The following is a 21,096-nucleotide window of genomic DNA, read 5'->3' as shown; positions in this document are numbered from 1 at the left end:
ATAATAATTATAATAATAACTACAATAATAATAATACTATCACCAATAACAATAACAATAATAATAATAGTAAAAATAAGAATAACAATAATAATAATAACAACAATAACTATATTATTATTGTTATTGTTGTTATTATTAATATTGTTAGTATTGTTATTATTATTATTATTGTTGTTGTTGTTATTATTGTTATTGTTATTGTTGTTGTTGTTATTATTATTATTATTATTTAGATTTTCTTTTATTCTTTTTTTTATATTGAGATGTTATTTGTTTTAAAAGGCTTCCTTTTGCTAAAGCTTTTAAAACAAGATTTTTAGTAGTTTCTTGGAAGAAGTCTTCATTTTTCAATAACTCTTGTGTTAATGTGAGAAGGAGAAATTAATTTTTCGTACCCATATTCATGACAAAAATTATATCATTCGGAATTTTTTTAAAATATTAAAATAATATTTTAATTAAATAAATATATTTTGTAATTATATGAAAGATTTTCTTGAAATGATTATGATTGTTTTGTTAATTGTACTATCCATGACGCGGAACCGAGCTTGAGCTCGACACTGAAGTGCAAAACGACACCGGATGAGCGCTACAAGACATCGACCAAAACAAAGGCCCACTATCAGAACGGATCACAACCGACCTTAGGCCCAAGGCCTAGATAAATCCTAATCCACACTATGATACGTACACTACATATACGAGACCTATACACCCACAAATACTAACTTTAGCATCGGAATCTCTTTTGCAGGTACCACCCCCACTTCAGAATAGCCGACGTACCCAGCGAAGGAGGCTCACCAATATTGCCCAGTAGATCGTCTTCCTTGACCGATCTCCGGTAAGAACATTAATTAAAGAAAAATTATGAAATTATTTATTATTTTAATTATATGAGATATAAATAGATTTTAATTGCTTTTACATATTTTGATTATATATTATAGTTTTGAATAATTGACTGGTTTTTTGTGACACCCTTACTACCCCAACACATACATTGTAATAATGTAATTAAATTAAGAAAAATAAACTTTCAAAGTTGGTAAAAGAGTTCACATAAAAACCTTTAGCAACATTCTACGATATCCAAAATATTTTGAAAATGAAACATGGAAAATAAAACATAACAGGTTATAAAATGTTTTCAAAATAATAAGTACAGCTCCATTTACAAATAAATTTCATGTCCTAGAAGTCCTCTGCCCCGATGTCACAATATCAGAGCATACCCATAACTCAATTGTTGGCATTCTAGATGCCACTCATAGCCGGATCTTCCTCACCTAAAACATCCACAAATTATACGGTGAGAAAAGAAAACATCTATATGAAAAGCACACAAGAAAAATCCACAATATCGTCTCATCATAACTCATTACTTATTAAAGTATTTACAAGTGTTTCTATCTATCCTAATTCTATCAATCACGCAACATCTTCACATCACAATTCACAATCACACCAATCCATCACAAATCTTGCAATTAACCCAATGCCAAGGTCACGCTTGTAGCATCCCTTGCTCGAGGTCGTGCCACCCCCGACATAAGCATTAATTGCCTCAAACATCCCACCCTATGCCAAGGTCACGCCTGTAGCATCTCTTGCCCAAGGTCGTGCCACCCCCGACATAAGTATGAGAAATCACACATCCTAAATTGTGCCAAGGTCACGCCTGCAACATCTCTTGCTCGAGGTCGTGCCACCCCCGACATAAGCATGAGGAATCACCCATCCCATACTATGCCAAGGTCACTCTTGTAGCATTTCTTGCCTAAGATCGTGCCACCCTTGGTCACAAGTGTGAGGAACCACAATCACATTCTCATTCACATCCACATCCACATCTCAATTCCACAATACATACACAATTCACACAAAATAGTGGTTCACATACCCCTCAAGTAATTCACCATGAATCCTCATCTAGATCATCAATTTTACCAAATCATGTAATAATAATATTTATAAATTAATATAAAACCAGATTAAATCGCCAATTTAATATAATCTTAACCCAAACAATAAAACCGCAATTTTTCCAAAACCTAACTGACAGGCACTTTTCTACGATTTCGTTCTCCCTCTCAGATCATCATTCTTACAAATTAAATATATATTTCTAATCCTCAATACATACGGAATCTAATGGGATCATCAATTTCTCAAACAGAAATAATTCAATTTTTCGAAAACCAAACTAACAGACACTTTTCTATAATTTCGTTCTCTCTCCCAAATCATCATTCTTACAAATTAAATATATATTCATAATTCTAAATACATACAGAATCACATAAGACCAATAATTCTCCAAAAAAAAAATAATTATAAAATTACTCATAATCCTACGAGCTTCCTCTTCTACCCAATTCCCTCATGTAACTTTGCATACAAATAATCCCCTTGTCCCCCGTACCTTGATAAGTAGTAGCTGAACCTACACAAGATCTGGTTGGTCTCCCTCGTTGGGTTTCCCTCGGTCTGAAGCAGAAAGTAGAGGGAAAGAAGAGAGAGTATAAGAAAAGAAATCAGAAAATGAGAGGTGTGCTTTTTAGGAGTGGCAGAGTGCTCTATTTATAGGCATCAGGCTTCGCTGGAACGACCCGCTCCAAATCCAGAAAGGCCCGTTCTGGACCCTTAACTCACGACTAAAAATCACATCCAGAACGGCTCGTTCTTAGACCAGAACAGCCCGTTCTGGGGTGCATTTAATACTCACAACGGTCATATTTTTGGAACGGCCCGTTCTCAACTTTGGAACGACCCGTTCTCAACTCTGGAACGACCCCTTCTCAATTTGGGAACGCCCCGTTCCAATGTGGGAACGCCCTGTTCCCATCTAAAATTTGTAGACACTTTTTGTATTTTGGAACGGATCGTTCCAGTTTGGGAATGGCCTGTTCTGGGATACAAAATCACTCTCATTTTAGTCGTTTGGAACAGCCCGTTCCAATTTGGGAATGTCCCGTTCTAGGCGACTAAATCACCCCTATTGGGCCTTTGGGCCCTCAAACAATCTATGAAAATCGAGCTGTTACAATTCTCCCCTCCTTTTAGAAATTTCGTCCCCGAAATTCACCTGAAAACAGAAATGGGTAGACTCCTTACGTCTTGCTTTCTAATTCCTATGCAACCTCACTATCTTATAGATGTACAACTCTATCAATTTCACCAAGGAATGTCTATTATCAACAAGGGTAAGACAAGAAAACTTGGTGAGTCTATCCACTATAACCCAAAAAGAACCAATTTCTTAAGCATTTCAGACAAACCTATAACTAAGGTCTATCTACACACCATGTCGCTTCCAAAATGAGACGTCTAAAGGCTACAAAATTCCTAAAGACTTTGAGCATACTAAACACGAGTTCACAAATTACTCTATTCCTCTCTCCACCTAAGGCCACTACGCTTTCGCTGTGCCACTCTGATACATCTTAGTAGCTCCTAAATGAATGTTAAAAGTACTCTTATGTGCTTCCTCTACGATCATCTTCCTTAATTCAGGATTACTAAGCACCCAAGTTTTGTTCTTGCACCTTAAAACAACGTCGATTTCTACTCAGAAATGGTTATCTATACTTCTACCAATCTTCTCCACTTGGTTCCCTAAGAAAGGATCTGAATCCTAGGTTTCTCTAATCTCATCCATTAATTCACTAGTCACTTTCAACATAATCAATTCAATGCTCCTAAGGATAATCTCACACACCAAGCATAAGTCTCTAAATTCTTCAATCAAATCCAACTCTTAAATCATCAAAAAATGATATATCAGAGGTCATCATAATCAAGGCATCTGCCACAATATTGGTTTTACTTCTATGATCATCTCTAAAAATTCAGCACCTAAGCGTAACTTCACTAGGTATACATATCAGATCTCTAATTTCACCACTCCATCTACACCCAAGTCAAACTCTTATCCATCACCTTATCCTATAACCTCATATCTTGTCACCAAAATGAATCAACTAATTATGCTTCTCCAATTTCCTTCAACAATCCATTCGTTACTCAAGTCATACTTAGTCTCACACTACTAAGGGTAACCTTATAAGCCAAACTTAAATCTCTAATTTGAGCCAAAAAGATTCATCTCTCTAATCATAAGGGAGGATAGATGTAGAGGTTTCCTAGCCAAAACATTTGTCACCATAATGGCTTTACTCAGATAACAACTAAGTTTGAAATCTTAGTCCTCCAGAAATTTAAACTATCTCTTTTGTCTCATAATTAACTCTTTAGTCAAAAATATTTAAGGCTCTTATGATCACACTAAATACCTCAAGCTTAAAATCATATAGGTAGCATCTCCAAATCTTAGAATAAATATTACAACCGCTAACTTAAAGTCATAGGTAGGTAATTCCTCTAATGAGTTTTCAATTGCCTAGAATCACAAGCTACTACCTTTCCTTCTTGCATCAACATTCCACCCAAACCTATCTTAGAAACATCAACCTATACCACAAAAGGTTTACTAAGTAAGATCAACCGATGCTAACACTAGTGCACTAGTCGATCTTTCCTTAAGAATTTGGGAACTATTCTCACACTTACTATCTCACACAAAAACAACACTCTTCTTAGTTAATCTGCTCAAACGTAATGTTATCTTAGGAAGTTACTCAATAAATATCCAACAACAATGAGATAATCCAAGAAAACTCCTAACCTTACTAACTGATTTAGGTATCTCCCACTTAAGCACAACTTCTACTTTAAATAGATTAATATTATACCTTCGCTAGAAATTACAAGACCTGAAAATTCACTTCATACAATCAAAAATCATACTTAGATAACTTAGCCTAAACTTGTCTTGTATACATCTTCATCCTCATCTCCAATATGATCATATACACCCTAAGGTCAATCTTACTAAACACATAAACACTCGCTAATTAATCCATAAGGTCATCTATCCTTATATTAACATACATACATATCAAATCATATTAGAATACCTACTTTAAACCTTCATATATACCATCCTTAAGCATGTACGAATCAATCATCATTTACTCCATATAGCATGTACATGAACCAACTTTACCACATAGCATCATACAACCTTAAACGACCTCTCAATCCACATGAAAACGCCTCAAAATATCATATCCAAATCAGTTTTCATCCTTGCATTGCCTAACAACTCAAAACATCATGACACATTACATATTCCATCAACAACTGGCAACGAAAAATGACACCTAAAGAGTTATACTCCTCCACATGATCTCAAACCTATCTCAAAAGAAAGCTAATAGAATAAGATATAACTCTTATGAAGACATGAGATTCTAAAAAAAATCATCTTCTTAGCTAAAAATTCAAAAATCCAACAAATATATTCAACGCTTACAATTAGACTTCTAACCATCAAAACAACTATAACTGGAGTTCTAGATCTCCATTTTATCTAATTCTAGTTCCATTAGAAAGATAACATCCAAGGCTACAACTTTCCTGAAGACTACAAAAATCTAATTCTGTCAATAAGGTACTCAAACTGGCACAACAAAACTACAGCAAAAAACTTCCGCTACACCGAACTACAATAATGTATCAACATCTAAGGCCAGAAAAATACCTCAATCCTTTCAAACTCACTCCTTTACCTCAAACTCATATCCAAGCTTCTCACTACAATCCTAAACCAAAACAACTCACATACTCCACACAAAAGACTTAGAGTTGAAATAAAATCCTTATGCAACCTAACCCCTAACAAGGTTAATATGCAAGCATCAAAACTTAAGGAAATCACCAACACTATAACCTTTCATCAAGAACACTCAAAGCTCTAATGCTCAACATATAACCTCTTAGATTCAATCACTAGAACTATAGCTTTCAGAAACTCTACCAATCGTAAACTCTTAATGTAACACCCCGAATTTTTCTACTAATACTACGAATAATTATTATTTGAAGAAAATCATGTTTTAAATTGTATTGATATTTTATTTTAATTTGATATATATATATATATATGTTATTTATTTATTTATTAATTAGAAATTCTGGATTTTCATAGCCCCGGAACGGGCCGTTCCACTTTAGGAACAGGTCGTTCCAACTCGAGTATGCATCGGTAAAATTTCAACCCAAAACGGGCCATTCCACTTTGGGAACGGGCCGTTCCGGATGTAGTTTTAAAGAACAAAGTATTGACTCAGAACGACACAGAATGACCCGTTCTGGTTTTGGAACGGGCCGTTCTGGTAGAGGCTTTTGTACATGTTCTATGTGACAGAATGGGCCATTCCGGATTCAGAACGGGCCGTTCTGGCCAAATTTTGATGCCTATAAATGCGTTCCGGCACTCCAGAAAAATGCATTTTTTCACTTTTGACCTTTTTCTTCTATACTTTCTGGAGACCAAGGGGAACCCGGAGGAGGAGATTCTGCTTCAGTTTCAACCCCTATTTATCGAGGTAAGGGGGGAGTGAGAAACCTCGCTCTGGGTGTGGGATTGTATGCTGGGTAGTGGGATTGGGCCCCAATCCTGTGTTTGTTGTATGTCATATTTTCCTTGTATGTTCCAATTACTTAATTAATATGCGTGTATGAATATAAACTTTGTTTAGGCTATAATTGTGGAATTTGGTGCTCCTATGGGTTCCTACGGGAAACCCTAAGGGAGTGCATTAGTGCTTGTATGAGTAGATTAATTGTGATAATAATTATATACATGACTTGTCTTATTTTAAATGTTTATTGCATAAATTGGAACGCTCTATGGGTTCTTGAGAGAACCCAATGAGCAGCAGGCAAAATAGGAATATTTCTGTTTTGTCTTCTATCTATTCCGTTATATTCCTTATTAAAAGAGATGTGTGAATGTGTGTTTAATTTTGAAAATAAACAACTTTTGATATGAATTAGAGTGCTCTGTGGGTTCCTGTGGGAACCCTATGAGAAACAAACATATTTCTAATATTTTTTGTTTTACCTTCTGATTGTTCTGTTGTATTCCTTGTTGTACGAGATGTATGAATATATGTTTACTTTCGCAAATAGATGAGTTCTGATATGAATAAAAGTGTTTTGTGAAAATTGTGAATATGATGTGATAATGCGAATGTGATGATGAAATGTAATGAGGAGATGTGATGATGAGATGTGTTGAGACATGATAATGTGATATGGGAATGAGACATGAAAATGTGATATGAGAAAAGCATGGAGTCTTGATTGACATGCATCATATGCATAAATATTTTTAAGGGTACGATATGAAATACACCGCCAGAGAATTCCCCCTAGTGTAAAAGCTTTGGAGATTAGTCCTTGGGGATAGCTTGGTTTGGAAGTCCCAGTCTCGCCCATTGTGTGCATGGGATGTATCTTGCGCGACTTAGCTATCTCGACGAGACTCTGGTAGTATATCCTTCTAGTGAGAGTGCGTAGAGGGTGTGATCCGGCATGTACTCCTAGACTACTCTTCGTGTATTGCTAGCGGCAATATGCCATGTGATGTTTTACTGGCGCCATATGCATGATAATATGTAGTCCGTGTCCATGCATGTGCATTCTTATTATTAAATGATGATAAATTACTATTTGTATGACTTGGATGATTGGATAAGCTATTTTTGTTGATTGATCTATGAGGTAACTATATTGTTTGTGTTTGGCTATCCGATATGCGTTCCTACACCATGAGCTAGAGTGAGATGTTTCTCACTCCCTTCTTTTGTGTTGTTTCTCTTGTTTGATATACAGGAGACCATTAGAAGCATGAGGCTGAGGATGTGGACGATGGAGCTTATACTTATATGTGGGATTTTGCTCTAATAGGACATGTGACATCGGGACATAGATAGAATTAGAATATGATATTGTTTATGATTTATTAAAGTATATATTTTGGAAAATTCAATTTTTATTCTTTGTAATTTTATTTTCTATTTGGATTAAGTACATGAATGTGAATTCTTTACTCACATGATTATTGGAATTTTTGTTTCAATTTTAAATATTTTTTTATCCAATAAGATATTTCTTTTTATTATTATTATATATATATATATATGTTGGGGTAGAGGGTGTCACACTTAATACACTCGACAAATCAATGTCTCACCCACATTCAAAGTCCTAATAGTTCTAGTTGATTAGCAAGACTTCATCCACTACTACTGGCACATATGCTCGCAATACGAGCGATACCACTCAACCACTACTTCTTAGTAAGTAAGAAGTATCAAAACAAATAAGCAATCATGAAGAGCATCAACTAAGCTATATCAGGTCTTTCAGCCAAATTCTGAGAAAACAATACACAAGTAAGCACAACACTAACAACACAAGAGAAACATCATCATTATCCTCATCAAAATGCAAAACATTGATAGAGTACACACAATTAAATAACAACAAACAAAACCAATCATCATACTAGCATATCAATAAATTTCACAATCAATTCATTCTATCATTCATCTACCAAACAAGCATAGTAGACTCATAACTCATGGCCGATTGGATCGACCTGCTCTGGTACCACTAAATGTGACACCCTTACTACCCCAACACATACATTGTAATAATGTAATTAAATTAAGAAAAATAAACTTTCAAAGTTGGTAAAAAGGTTCACATAAAATCCTTTAGAAACATTCTACGATATCCAAAATATTTTGAAAAAGAAACTTGGAAAATAAAACATCAAAGGTTATAAAATGTTTTCAAAATAATAAGTATAGCTCCATTTACAAATAAATTCCATGTCCTAGAAGTCCTCTGCCCCGATGTCACAATATCAGAGCATACCCATAACTCAACTGTTGGCATTCTAGATGCCACTCATAGCCGGATCTTCCTCACCTAAAACATCCACAAATTATATGGTGAGAAAAGAAAACATCTATATGAAAAGCACACAAGAAAAATCCACAATATCATCTCATCATAACTCATTACTTATTAAAGTATTTACAAGCGTTTCTATCTATCCTAATTCTATCAATCACGCAACATCTTCACATCACAATTCACAATCACACCAATCCATCACAGATCTTGCAATTAACCCTATGTCGAGGTCACGCCTGTAGCATCCCTTGCTCGAGGTCGTGCTGTTACACCCTTCTACCCCATAATAGATAAGTAATAACAATAAGAATAATTCAATAAATATAACATCAAGTAGGGTCCACATATTTTAATAAAAACTCATAGGTTCACAAGTCTTGAAATAAATAGAAATAATAATAATAATAATAATAATAAAGTTTTACTCTTAAAAGAAAATTATCAAGGTCTGTAAAGAAAAATGAAAGGGATCCAGAATTTACAAATATAAGGTGAATATAAAACTCCTAAAAATAAGTCTCCTCAAACGACAAATAACAATTCATAACTAAAGCATCCTAAATTCATGCCCCAATGTCACATCCTATCAAAGCAGAACCCTTTCCCTTTAGAACTCAACACTATGAGTGCCTTCATCTTCACCTAAAAGAAAACCACATAAAAACAGGACGGTGAGAGATAGATAACATCATATATGAACATAGAGCTACCCAATTCCCACCCCACACCGTGCACCAAAATATCATCATTAACTATAAACAACAAATATATCTCATATAATTACCAAACATCATTTTTTTTTAATCATACAAGCTTTCATACACATGCTCACTATATGCTCATACACATCTCCTCTCCTAAGAGTCTCAACTTGGCACTCCGCACAATGGGCGTACCTCGTCAATTCCCTTAGTTGTTGCCAATGCGGGCATACCGTTCTCACACCCTCCCAGGGCCGGTATGTTGCACGGTTAAACACCCAGCGGCCCGTGCAAAGGCAATTCACCCACCGTTAAACCCTCTATGGCCAGTGAGCTGCGCAGTTAAACACCCAACGACCCACGCATGGAATGCCTCCCGTCATGGTCCCTCCTGTCTCAACCCCTCTCTGGGCCCAGGGTCCAATGCAATATAGCCACGTCTGGCTTCTCAAGCACCACATGCAACTCATAAGTCTCATGCAACTCATGCATCCCACGTAACTCATAATTAATGCATCTCCATTATATAACATCATCACATGTCAATAACAATCCATGCAATATCATCCTCACATGCTAGGTACCTATCATTAAGTTATCAACATCATAGACCACAAATTTCACATAATTCTTCACACACATCACAATATCTATGACATTCAGTTAATAATTTAACCATAACTCGAGATATACATATCCTTTCTAAGTGATACCAACTCCATTAGAATCCTAACATCAATATCTACAACTTTCATGAAGAACACAAATCCTAATAAAGTCGTTTAGGTTACCATTCAGGGCTCACAACAATTGATGTTGTGGTTCGCACACAGATTGGAAGGCTCACATTGCAACTCACATAACTTGATCAAATATTAATATTTTTACACGATTCTTGTGTCTAAATGGTAGCCCCAGATGTCTAGTTTCTAACAAAACAAACGGAACTCGATTTGGATAACTACACAGAAAGATATCGCAAAATGACAAACGTATGTCGGGGTCCCGACGCCTGACGCCCAAAACTGGCGCTGAGCGCCCAAATCTCTGCCCAGACTCCCCTCTGTGAAATTAAACCTGCATTTTACGAGTTTCAACAAGGTTTTTACCAATTTTCACTACTTCTACACCCCGTTGGTTTAGTTTAACTCCATTTATATTCTTTATACGTTCCAAATCAATCCATACACATCTCAAGCCTCAAAAATTGGTTTCCATTGGTTTTACAAAAAAAAATCTAAACTCTTCTTAACACATAAAATTCAAGTCATCAAATTTAAGGATAAAGAATTAACAAGAAAGCCCCAATGGAATTCAAAGACAATTCAAGAAATAAGTTCTTCCAAATGAATTAAGAATTTAGAACATCGATTGCACAGATAATCGTTCAGAATTTTAAATAGAGTTCCTAGAGGGACTTAGGGATTGCCCTCACTACCCGAACACCCCTATATTCACATATGAAGAATGTAACACCCTATTATTTTAATATTATTATTGAGTCTTTTCGTAAATTTATTAAGTTTTAGGGGTATTTTTGTAAATATTAATGGCATTTTTGCAGTTTTATTAAAGTTTGAGGGGTAAATGGGTAACTTGGAACGGGCTGTTCCAAAGTTGGAACGGGCCGTTCCAAGCAATAAAAGGATACTGAAATTTTAAGTTGGGAACGGGCCCAGAACGGGCCGTTCCGGAAGGAGAACGGGCCGTTCCGGAGGGAGAACGGGCCGTTCTGCTTTTTGGAAACGGGCCGTTCCAATTTTAGAACGGGCCGTTCCAGTTGAAAATTTTGCACAGATTCGAAGGTTCCAGAACGGGCCGTTCCGAAATCGGTACGGGCCGTTCCGGGTAACCCAGATTGCCTATAAATAGGAGGCATGGGGGGTGAAAAATTATAACTGTGAAGGGTGAAAAATTTTAGAGAGAGAGAGAGAGAAAGAGGAGGGAGAGAAAGAGGAATCTTGAGGAGGAGATTCTGTCCTAGTTCCGGTTATTGTTTAAGGAGAGAAGTGGAGGTTCTGCCCTAGTTCCGGTTATTGTTTAAGGAGAGAAGTGGAGGTTCTGCCCTAGTTCCAGTTACTGTTTAAGGAAAGAGAGGAGGAGGTTCTGCCCAAGTTCCTATCTATTCAGGTACGGGGGAAAAGGGGATTATTTATATGTATAGTACATGAGGGAATTGGGTAGAGGAAGAATTCTTTAGGATTATGATTGATTTTACAATTATTTGATTTGGAGAATTATTGGTTCTATTAAAATTATCTGTGTTGAGGTTTATAAATATGCCTAAGTGTAGGAATGATGATCTGTGAAGAAGAATGAATTGTAAGGAAAATGCGGTGAGCTAGATTTTGGAATAATGAGGGGTTTTACTGTTTATATTAATTTTAAGTTTTGTGATGGACAAGAATTTATTGAGTTTTGTGACGGAATATATTCCGTCTCTAAAAATCCGTCACAAATTTCGTCACTGAATCAAAAAAAAATATTTGTGACGGAAAAATTTTCGTCTCTAAAAATTCGTCACAAATTTCATCACTAAATAAAAAAAAATGTTTGTGACGGATTTTGTGACGAAATGAACTTCATCTCTAAAAAATCCGTCACAAATTTCATCACTAAAATGAAAAAATTTAGTGACGGATTGTTCCCTCTCAAAATTTCGTCACAAATAGGTTAAAATATTTTGTGAAAAAATTTGTGACAAATTGTTCCCTCTCAAAATATTAAATTTTATTTATGAAACTTTTATATTTAAGAATTATGCATAATTAAAGAAAATATGTTAAATTTTTTTAAAAAAAATAATAAAATTAAAAATATTTTATTTCATTAAAGGACTGAAAAAATTATGAAATTCATTTAATTAAATAAAAAATTGTCAATTTTGAACATAAGAAACTAAGACATTCATTAAAAATTGTAATTGTGCAATTTTGATCCCTAAGATTTTAATTGGATAATTTTAGTCCCTAAATAATTGTAATTGTGCAATTTTAGTCCTTTAATTTTTAAGTGAACAATTTTAGTCCCTCAAAAATCATAATTGTGCAATTTGAATCTCTCCCATTAAAAAATTAATAATTTTAAAATTTTAATATATATATATATAATAATTTAAAATTATACAATTATTTGCTTATTTAAGTTAACATATACTATAATTTTTATTAATGTAACAAATGATATATATTTATTATTACTAAATAAATAAAATTTATATATTATTAATAATTTAATATTGCTAATAAATTAATATCAATAATATTTTTAGTATATTTATAGATAAATTGATAATTTGATAAATATAACTTAGTATATATTAATATACTTTTACAAAAATATAAATATAGTAGATAAGATATGTATATTTATATTTTTGTAAAATTATATTAATATATAATAAGTTATATTTATCAAATTATTAGTTTATGTATAAATATACTAATAATATTATTTATATTAATTTATGAATAATATTATAAAAATATAATATATATATATATATATATTTTATGTATTTATTAATAATAAATATATATCATTTGTGTGACACCCTCTACCCCACATACCATAACACAAATAACAAAAATTAAATAACATAATCTTTTTCATAATTGAAATACCAAACATGTTTAATTCAAATCAAAACTCATGTATTTGTGGAATTAAATAGATATTCATACTTCGCAATCCCTAAAGTTTAGGAATTTAGATAAATAGTTTCCTTAGTACTTGAATCTGAATGATTTTCATGTTATTGAATTGATGGATACAATAAAATAAATAGGCATAAAACATAATCAATCCCTAAAGTTTAAGAATTTAGATAAAACTGACTAAGGAAACTAAACAAGAAATTAAGAGAGTATAAACTAGTATATCTAAACTATATCTTATAGAATTATCTTAACAATTTATATTGTTTATAATATAAATATATTTAAAAAAAGAATTTAATTGTTTCGGTAATAAAAAATTCATACGTAAAAATTAAATTCAATATATAATTTAAATAAAATTAGGTATATACATACTAAATCAATTATTCATCTTTCGATATAATACTTGATTTCTTTTGGTTATGATATTTTAATATATTTTATTTAAAATATCAATTAACATATTTTATTATTTTTTTATTTAATTTATTGTAAAATAATTAAAATATTTAATTTAGCATCATTAAAAAAATAACCATTATAAAATTTATTTTTTTTAGTTTAATTATTTATTATAATACTTTTTAGTTACCGTATTAACCAAAAAAATTATTTTTAATTAAAATATATTTTTGAATTTTAGTTAATTCATTATCATTCACTCACTTTATTAAAAAGTGATAAAATTTAATTAATTTTTAATTAATTTAATAAAATAAAAACTTTAAAATAAATATCTAAAATCTTTAACAATTTCTTAAATACAAATATTTAATTAATTAATTTTAATATATACTAAATTTAATATTAGAAAATTTATAAATATTTTAGTTATAATTTTTATTATCTTTTGATTTAATATTGGATTTATAAATGAATATTACATTAACTCCATTGATTATTTTAATCCTTGTCTTTAATTTTATTATATATAAAAATTATTTACCTAATATATTTTGAAATTATTTTCATGAATCTTGTTTTATTTCAATTTATATTATAAAAGTTAGGCTTAATCATTCGATTCAATTGATATAATCGTGTTAGTTTCATTGTTTAAAAGCAATTGACTTATACAAAAATTAGTAAGAATTTGTGAAATAATTATAAAATGAAATATTTTTTAGTAATTAAAAAAAATTATTATCCTTTGATTTTAATTTACTCATAGATGTTCATAGTATTTAACTTATGATATATACACCTTCTTTTTATTACAATTACACCTACTTTGTTTAAAAAGGCTAAAATTACTGATAGTAGAGCTCGAATCCATACAAATACTTACATGGAGAAAATCTTAAGTCTTCCCCCTTAACTAATTGGGCAAACCACCCGCTGGTTCTTTTTGATCAGTTTTTAATACATCACAATGCGCTTCCTTACTTTTTTCTCTATCAAACAGAATATATGACCGTTTGACAGAGTTCTTTTTATTCACACATTTATTTTAAAGTTTCAGGTTGAAATAAAATCCCAACACAGATTAACATATTTTATTATCTTTTCATTTTAATTTATTCTAAAATCTTGGGAATATTTAAGTTAACATCATTAAAAAAACACCATTATAAGATTTTAAAATTTATTTTTGATATAATTATTTATAAAAAATACTTTTAACCATCATATTCACCAAAAATATATTTTTAATTAAAATATATTTTAAAAATCTAGTATCAGAATATTTATTATGATTTTAGTTATAATTTTTTATAATCTTTTGATTTAATATTGGATTTCTTTTTATTATAAAACATAGTAAATAAAATCTAAAATCTGTATCAGTTTATTTGATACAAATATTTAATTAATTTTAAGATATAATAAATTTAATATCAAAATATTTATTATGATTTTAGTTATAATTTTTATAATCTTTTGATTTAATATTGGATTTCTTTTGATTATAATATTTTAAAGATTTTTATTTGAAACATAAGTTAACATATTTTATTATCTTTTCATTTTAAATTATTGTAAAATAATTATAATATTTAATTATCATTCACTTACTTTATTAAAAAGTGATAAAATATAATAACTTTAAAATATATATCTAAAATCTGTAACAATTTTTTAAATACAAATATTTAATTAATTTTAATATATACTAAATTTAATATCATAATATTTATTATGATTTTAGTTATAATTTTTATTATCTTTTGATTTAATATTGGATTACTATACATAATTATTTATTCCCTTTAAACATACAAATAGGTAAAAAGAAAAATTGTAACAGCCCAATTTTCAATGGGCCGTAGGCCCAATTCGTTGCCCAGAATGGCCGTTTCAAAAGTGAAACGGGCCGTTCTGGAATAAGTTAAATGCCCAAAATTTGAGAATCAGAACGGGTCGTTCTGGAGGGGAACGGGCCGTTCTGGAGGGGAACGGGCCGTTCCGGTTTGGAGAACGGGCCGTTCTGGTTTTGGAACGGGCCGTTCCAGTTCAAAAAATTTGCGTAGGTTTGAAGGGCCCAGAACGGGCCGTTCCGATTTTGGAACGGGCCGTAGTGGTAGGTGGGCGAAAAATCCTATAAATAGGCCTCAAATCCTCTCATTTCTACACACCTCGCATTCTCACTCTCTCTTCTCTTCTGTTCTCTCTTTCGTTCCTCTTCTTCTCTCTGAAGACCAAGAGGAACTCAGAAGATGAGGCTCTGTCCCAGATTTAGTTTCGATCCTTGTTTAAGGAAAAAGAGGAGGAGGTTCTGCCCGAGTTCCTATTTATCCAGGTACGGGGGAAAAGGAGATTATTTATATGTAGAGTTACATGAGGGAATTGGGTAGAGGAAGAGCCCTTAGGGTTATGAATAATTTTATATTTATTTCTGTTTGGAGAATTAATTATCTTATGTGATTCTATATATATTTAGGATTACGAATATATGTTTAACTTGTAAAAATGATGCTCTGGGAGAGAGAACGAAATTATAAAAAAGTTTCTGTAAGTTAGGTTGTGAAAAATTGGATGATTTCTGTTTGAGAAATTGAGGATCCCAATAGATTCTGTATGTGTTGAGGATTATAAATATGCTAATAATTTGTAAGAATGATGATCTAAGAGGGAGAACGAAATTGTAGAAAAGTGCCTGTGAGTTAGGTTTTGGAACAATTGGGGATTTTACTGTTTACGTTAAAATTATATTAAATTGATAATTCTGTTGTTTGTTATATTAGTTTATGAATGTTATTTTTATATTATTTGATGATCTAGATGATGAATTACTTGAGGGGTATGTGAATCACCATTTTGTGTGGATTGTGTATATATTGTGGAATTGAGATGTGGATGTGGATGTGGATGTGGATGTGGATGTGGATGTGGATGTGAATGTGGATGTGAATGAGATGTGATTGTGGTTCTTCACACCTATGACCAGGGGTGAGCACGACCCAAGATTGTTACATGAGTATCGTGACCTTGGTTAACATGTCAGGGGTGAGCACGACCCTAGGTTAGGGATAACGTGACCTTGGCACAATGTTATATCAGGGGTGAGCACGGCTCTGGATTGTTACATGAGTATCGTGACCTTGGTTAACATGTCAGGGGTGAGCACGGCCCTGGAATAGGGATAACGTGACCTTGGCACAGTGTTATATCAGGGGTGAGCACGGCTCTGGATTGTTACGTGGGTATCGTGACCTTGGTTAACATGTCAAGGGTGAGCACGACCCTGGGATAGGGATAACGTGACCTTGGCACAATGTTATATCAGGGGTGAGCACGGCCTGAGATTGTTAAATGGGTAGCGTGACCTTGGCATAGTGTGAAGTGCAAGATTTATGATGATTGGTGTGATTGAGAATTATGACGTGATGACGATGTATGATTGATTGAAATACGATATGTTGAAATATTTATGAATATTTAGTTATAATGAGATAATATGTTGTGTTTTCTTATGTGCTATATATATAGATGTTTTCTTTTCTCACCGTGCGATTTGTGGATATTTTAGGTGAGGAAGATCCGGCTACGAGTGACATCTAGAATGCTAACGGTTGAGTTGTGGTTATGCTCTGATAGTGTGACATCGGGGCAGAGGATTTTCTTTAGGACATAGATTGTTATATGAAATTAGAATTGTAAATATTATTTTTGAAAATCATTTGTAAACTCACACGTTTCATTTTTATCGTTGTGGTTATTGAAGAACAATTTTGAAGATTCTCATGTGAACTCTTTTACCGAAATTGAAAATTGTTTTTGTTAAGTTTTCATTATTACAATATATGTGTTGGGGTAGTAAGGGTGTCACAAAAATACTTAATTTTGTTTTACTAAAATATAGGCAAATCTAATTAAATAAACTTTATTTGATTCTTTTAATAAAAAAAAACTCTATTTGAAATAAATATGATTAAGTATATTTGATATAAAATCTAAAATTTATACACTTCATTAATTTTCTTAATTTTTAAAATTTGTATTTTTACTCACATATTGATAAGTATATATAAGAATATGATAATTCGATTTCCATATGTTATGTTTCTTAACTAATTTAAAAAGTATTATCTAATTTTTTTTAAAAAACTTAATTTCAAATTGAATTTTTTTGGACATAAACCCCCCCAAGTTCCCCTAAACCCTAATAACACAACACGCCGCAACAGAACACCGCAGAGGGTCCCCTCCTAGACGGGCGTTCATGCTGTTCTGGCCGGCGTCGTCGTTCTAGCCAACCGCCGCAGGCGCCGCCGAAAGCCTCTCAAAGAGGACTTTGGTGCATTCCTCCAGCGCTTCGAACTTCTTCCCATTTCCCAGCCCTACCAAATGCAGAACCTCTCCGCTCTAACCTTCGCCATCAAAGACGTGTTCGTTTCTTCCTCCCTCACTTGCTTATTGTTTCAATGTTTGCATCGAATATATGTTTAGTAATTTTTGATGAGTCCTGTGTTCGCGGCAGATTCGATGTGAAAGGCTACGTGACGGGGTTTGGAAACCCTCAGTGGAAGAAGACTCACGGTGAGGCTGGGAAGACTGCGATTGTCATCACTGCTCTTCTCTCCAACGGTGCCACCTGCGTTGGCAAGACTGTTATGGATGAATTCTCTTTTGGGTATGTGATTGTAAGTGAAACCCTTCATTATCATTAAGACATGCATTAACCTTTTCCATTCTGAACTTGTTTACTTTACTCACTGTGGGTGCCATCCATCATCCATCGGCATGCCAGGATTTTCGGTGAGAACAAGTTTTATGGAGGATAAAACTTGTTCCTCTCATGCCCTCGTGTATCCCTAGAGGCTCTTCCAGTGGTTCAGCAGTGGCTGTTGCTGCTCGCCTCGTTGATTTTGCCATTGGTGAGTTTAGTTTAGTTTACTAGCTCATATTTCATTTGAAAATGTTGTTCTCTCAATCACTTATTAGCCTGCCTATTCAATGTAACAATCAATCAACACCTCTATTTTGTTTGGGGCATTGGGATTGTTCTTGTGTTCAACTGTATTCCTGGAAAGTGCTTTTTGCTTTTGTGTGTATTACTTGGCCTTTCCTGTAGTTTAAGTCGATTGTACTAATAATTAACTTATGACTTTAGTTCCAACTATTTCTTAAAGGTTAAAAGTAGTATTTCACTCACTGCATTTGTCATGCATAATCCCACCTGGATTAATTTTCAATGAGATGACGAGGTTGTATCTGTCATCTCTGTTTTATTGTGTCTTTCTGTTTTATTTTTCTTTTAATGTATTGTTTAGGTATAAAATGATAAGTTCTACCAACCGAGTGATGCATATTCATGATAGGTTATGTTGTTTAACTTGAGTTATTTTTGGTACCTGTTCTTTACTATCAACATCATCTTTTAATTCAAGCTGGTTCATAGAATATTACTAATAGCAGGTGTTTATCATACTTCTGATTCCACCTGCTTTATAACAGAACATAGGTTGTGTTGGATGCTGCAAAAAAACTCCAGAAGTTATTGCAATGGATGAAGCATCTAAAGGACTAAGAACTCAAGATCAAACAGTGACTAAAGTGGATGGATTAGAAGATTTTTGGAGCAGCAACACCTTTGAATTAGACCATAGTGCAGCTCAGTCAGAGAGAAGCATTTATGATCCTCAAAGCAGTGGAGGCAGTCAAAGTGGTCCTCCTGAATTTATCAACCATGGCAAGTTTGCTCTTATATGTTTTATTATTTGTTGGATCCTCAATTTTTATTACTTGTTCTCTAAAACTTGGATTGAAGTCTCTGGTTCATCTGCTAGAGATGTTGTAAAGTAGTTGAAGGTAACTAACATGCACTTTTTTGTGAATTTTATTATTTTATTTTCTAACTTTAGTACTTCAATAATATGACAAGAATCTAACTTTTATTATGTGTTCATAATAAAAGTTCACATTGTTTGATAAGCTGTGAGATGTTGCGAGTCTTGTTTCCCACTTAAATTGATGTTGGAAATTTCTACTTAAAACACATGAAGCAGAATAACTAGGATTTAGTCTAAACCTTGACAACTTTATCATTAACAACAAAAATTTAATAGAAATTATTGGTAATCTAATATATTTATTTTCCTAACATTCATTATTTTTCTATTAGTGTTTATTCTTTTATTATATCTTTCTGTTTCTCTTTGTTAATTATTCCTTCAATTACACCAATGTGCGCTGTTATTTTATTTATATTTTTTGTATTCAAACCTTGACAGCAAAAGCAGAGAGACATGTGTAAATTATGTTATCTACTAATTTTTAATTTCCATTATAGTTTGTAATTTGTATGTTTTCTTGTTTTTTGAACTGAATCTGAATCTGAATTTAATTTCCTAAATTATTTTGATTCCAATAATTTGACCTTGTAATAGTTTACAAAGAAAAGAGCAGGGAACATAAAAGTAGAAAAATAATGCGACCAGGGTTTTCTACTTTTATGTTCCCTGCTCTTTTTCCTTGTCTCTAGATCAAAAGTAGGGGAATCTTGATAATTCAGAAACTGGAATTGGTGAGTACCTAAGTTGCTGGAGTTTTTTTATTGTGTTTTTGTATTATTTATTCCGTATATAGTTTTGACCCCACCCAGGCATGTAGTTTTGGTTGCAATAATTTATATATATTGTTCCTAGAATTTATTAAGTTTTACTTTTATGTGTAATGTGTTGATGAAGTTATACTGTGCATTCATGTTCATAAGTAACATAGGAGGGAGTCAATATTGAACAAAGATATATTGCTAAGAAGGTTTCTGATTTACTGAAGGTATTTATAACCTTTTTATCATTCAATTTTTATAATTATTACTGTTAGAGTTTTACTATATGAGAACATATGAATATAATATGTTGGACAATAGTAATGAGTTATTATATACAGTTGATTAATTGTACAAATTAAATACGCAAGATCTTGAATCAATAATTGTTCCATTAACATACTATAAACACATTTTTCAATGATTGTTTGCATCTGATAGGATTATATAGCACACTTAGTTACTTGTTATTAAATTTCAGAAGACAAATGTTATTGTTTAGTCCAGAATAATAGGCTCTGGTAATCTATTACAAGACTTGGTAATCGATTACAAAGGTTTAGTTTCAAGTTGTAAAGTTTAAATTCAAATTTGGAATTTTCATCTTCTGGTAATCGATTACAAGAAATGGGTAATCGATTACCAGAGAACCTTTTAATAAGTAAATTTCGAACATATGATTTTCATTGTCTAGTAATCGATTACATGTATAGGTAATCGATTACCAGACTCTTAAAAACAATGGTTTCCTCAAATTTAGTCATCAACAGTTAGTGAGGGATTCATCCCAGTTAGTGACGGATAAAATCCGTCGCAAATTGTGACGGCATTCTGGCGTCGGAAATTGTGACGGATTCTACTTAATTAAAGTCATCACAGCTTGTGACGGATTCTACTTAAT

General features: G+C 32.5%; 1 protein-coding gene across 1 annotated transcript; it reads left to right on the top strand.

The window, feature by feature from the left end:
* The first annotated feature begins 17,666 nt into the window (after positions 1–17,666).
* LOC145953964 (outer envelope protein 64, mitochondrial-like) lies at positions 17,667–19,576 on the top strand. The gene is made up of 4 exons (XM_083067702.1): positions 17,667–18,030; positions 18,123–18,275; positions 18,393–18,519; positions 19,100–19,576. Exons 1-3 carry the CDS (start codon positions 17,990–17,992, stop codon positions 18,424–18,426), a joined length of 228 nt encoding a protein of 75 aa, XP_082923828.1. The 5' UTR covers positions 17,667–17,989; the 3' UTR covers positions 18,427–18,519; positions 19,100–19,576.
* The last annotated feature ends 1,520 nt before the right edge of the window (positions 19,577–21,096 follow it).

The sequence above is a fragment of the Cajanus cajan genome, chromosome 1 (assembly GCF_000230855.2).
Source record: "Cajanus cajan strain Asha chromosome 1, NIPB_CcT2T_4, whole genome shotgun sequence".
In the NCBI taxonomy this organism is placed as follows: domain Eukaryota; kingdom Viridiplantae; phylum Streptophyta; class Magnoliopsida; order Fabales; family Fabaceae; genus Cajanus; species Cajanus cajan.
This window is presented reverse-complemented; position numbering and strand designations above follow the sequence as displayed.

Excerpts from the sequence above, each read along its gene's own strand:
- LOC145953964 (XM_083067702.1), top strand. The coding sequence starts at position 17,990 with ATGCAGAACCTCTCCGCTCTAACCTTCGCCATCAAAGACGT. Across the intron at positions 18,031-18,122 it reads ACCTTCGCCATCAAAGACGT|ATTCGATGTGAAAGGCTACG; the intron begins GTTCGTTTCTTC and ends TGTTCGCGGCAG. Across the intron at positions 18,276-18,392 it reads ATGGATGAATTCTCTTTTGG|GATTTTCGGTGAGAACAAGT; the intron begins GTATGTGATTGT and ends TCGGCATGCCAG.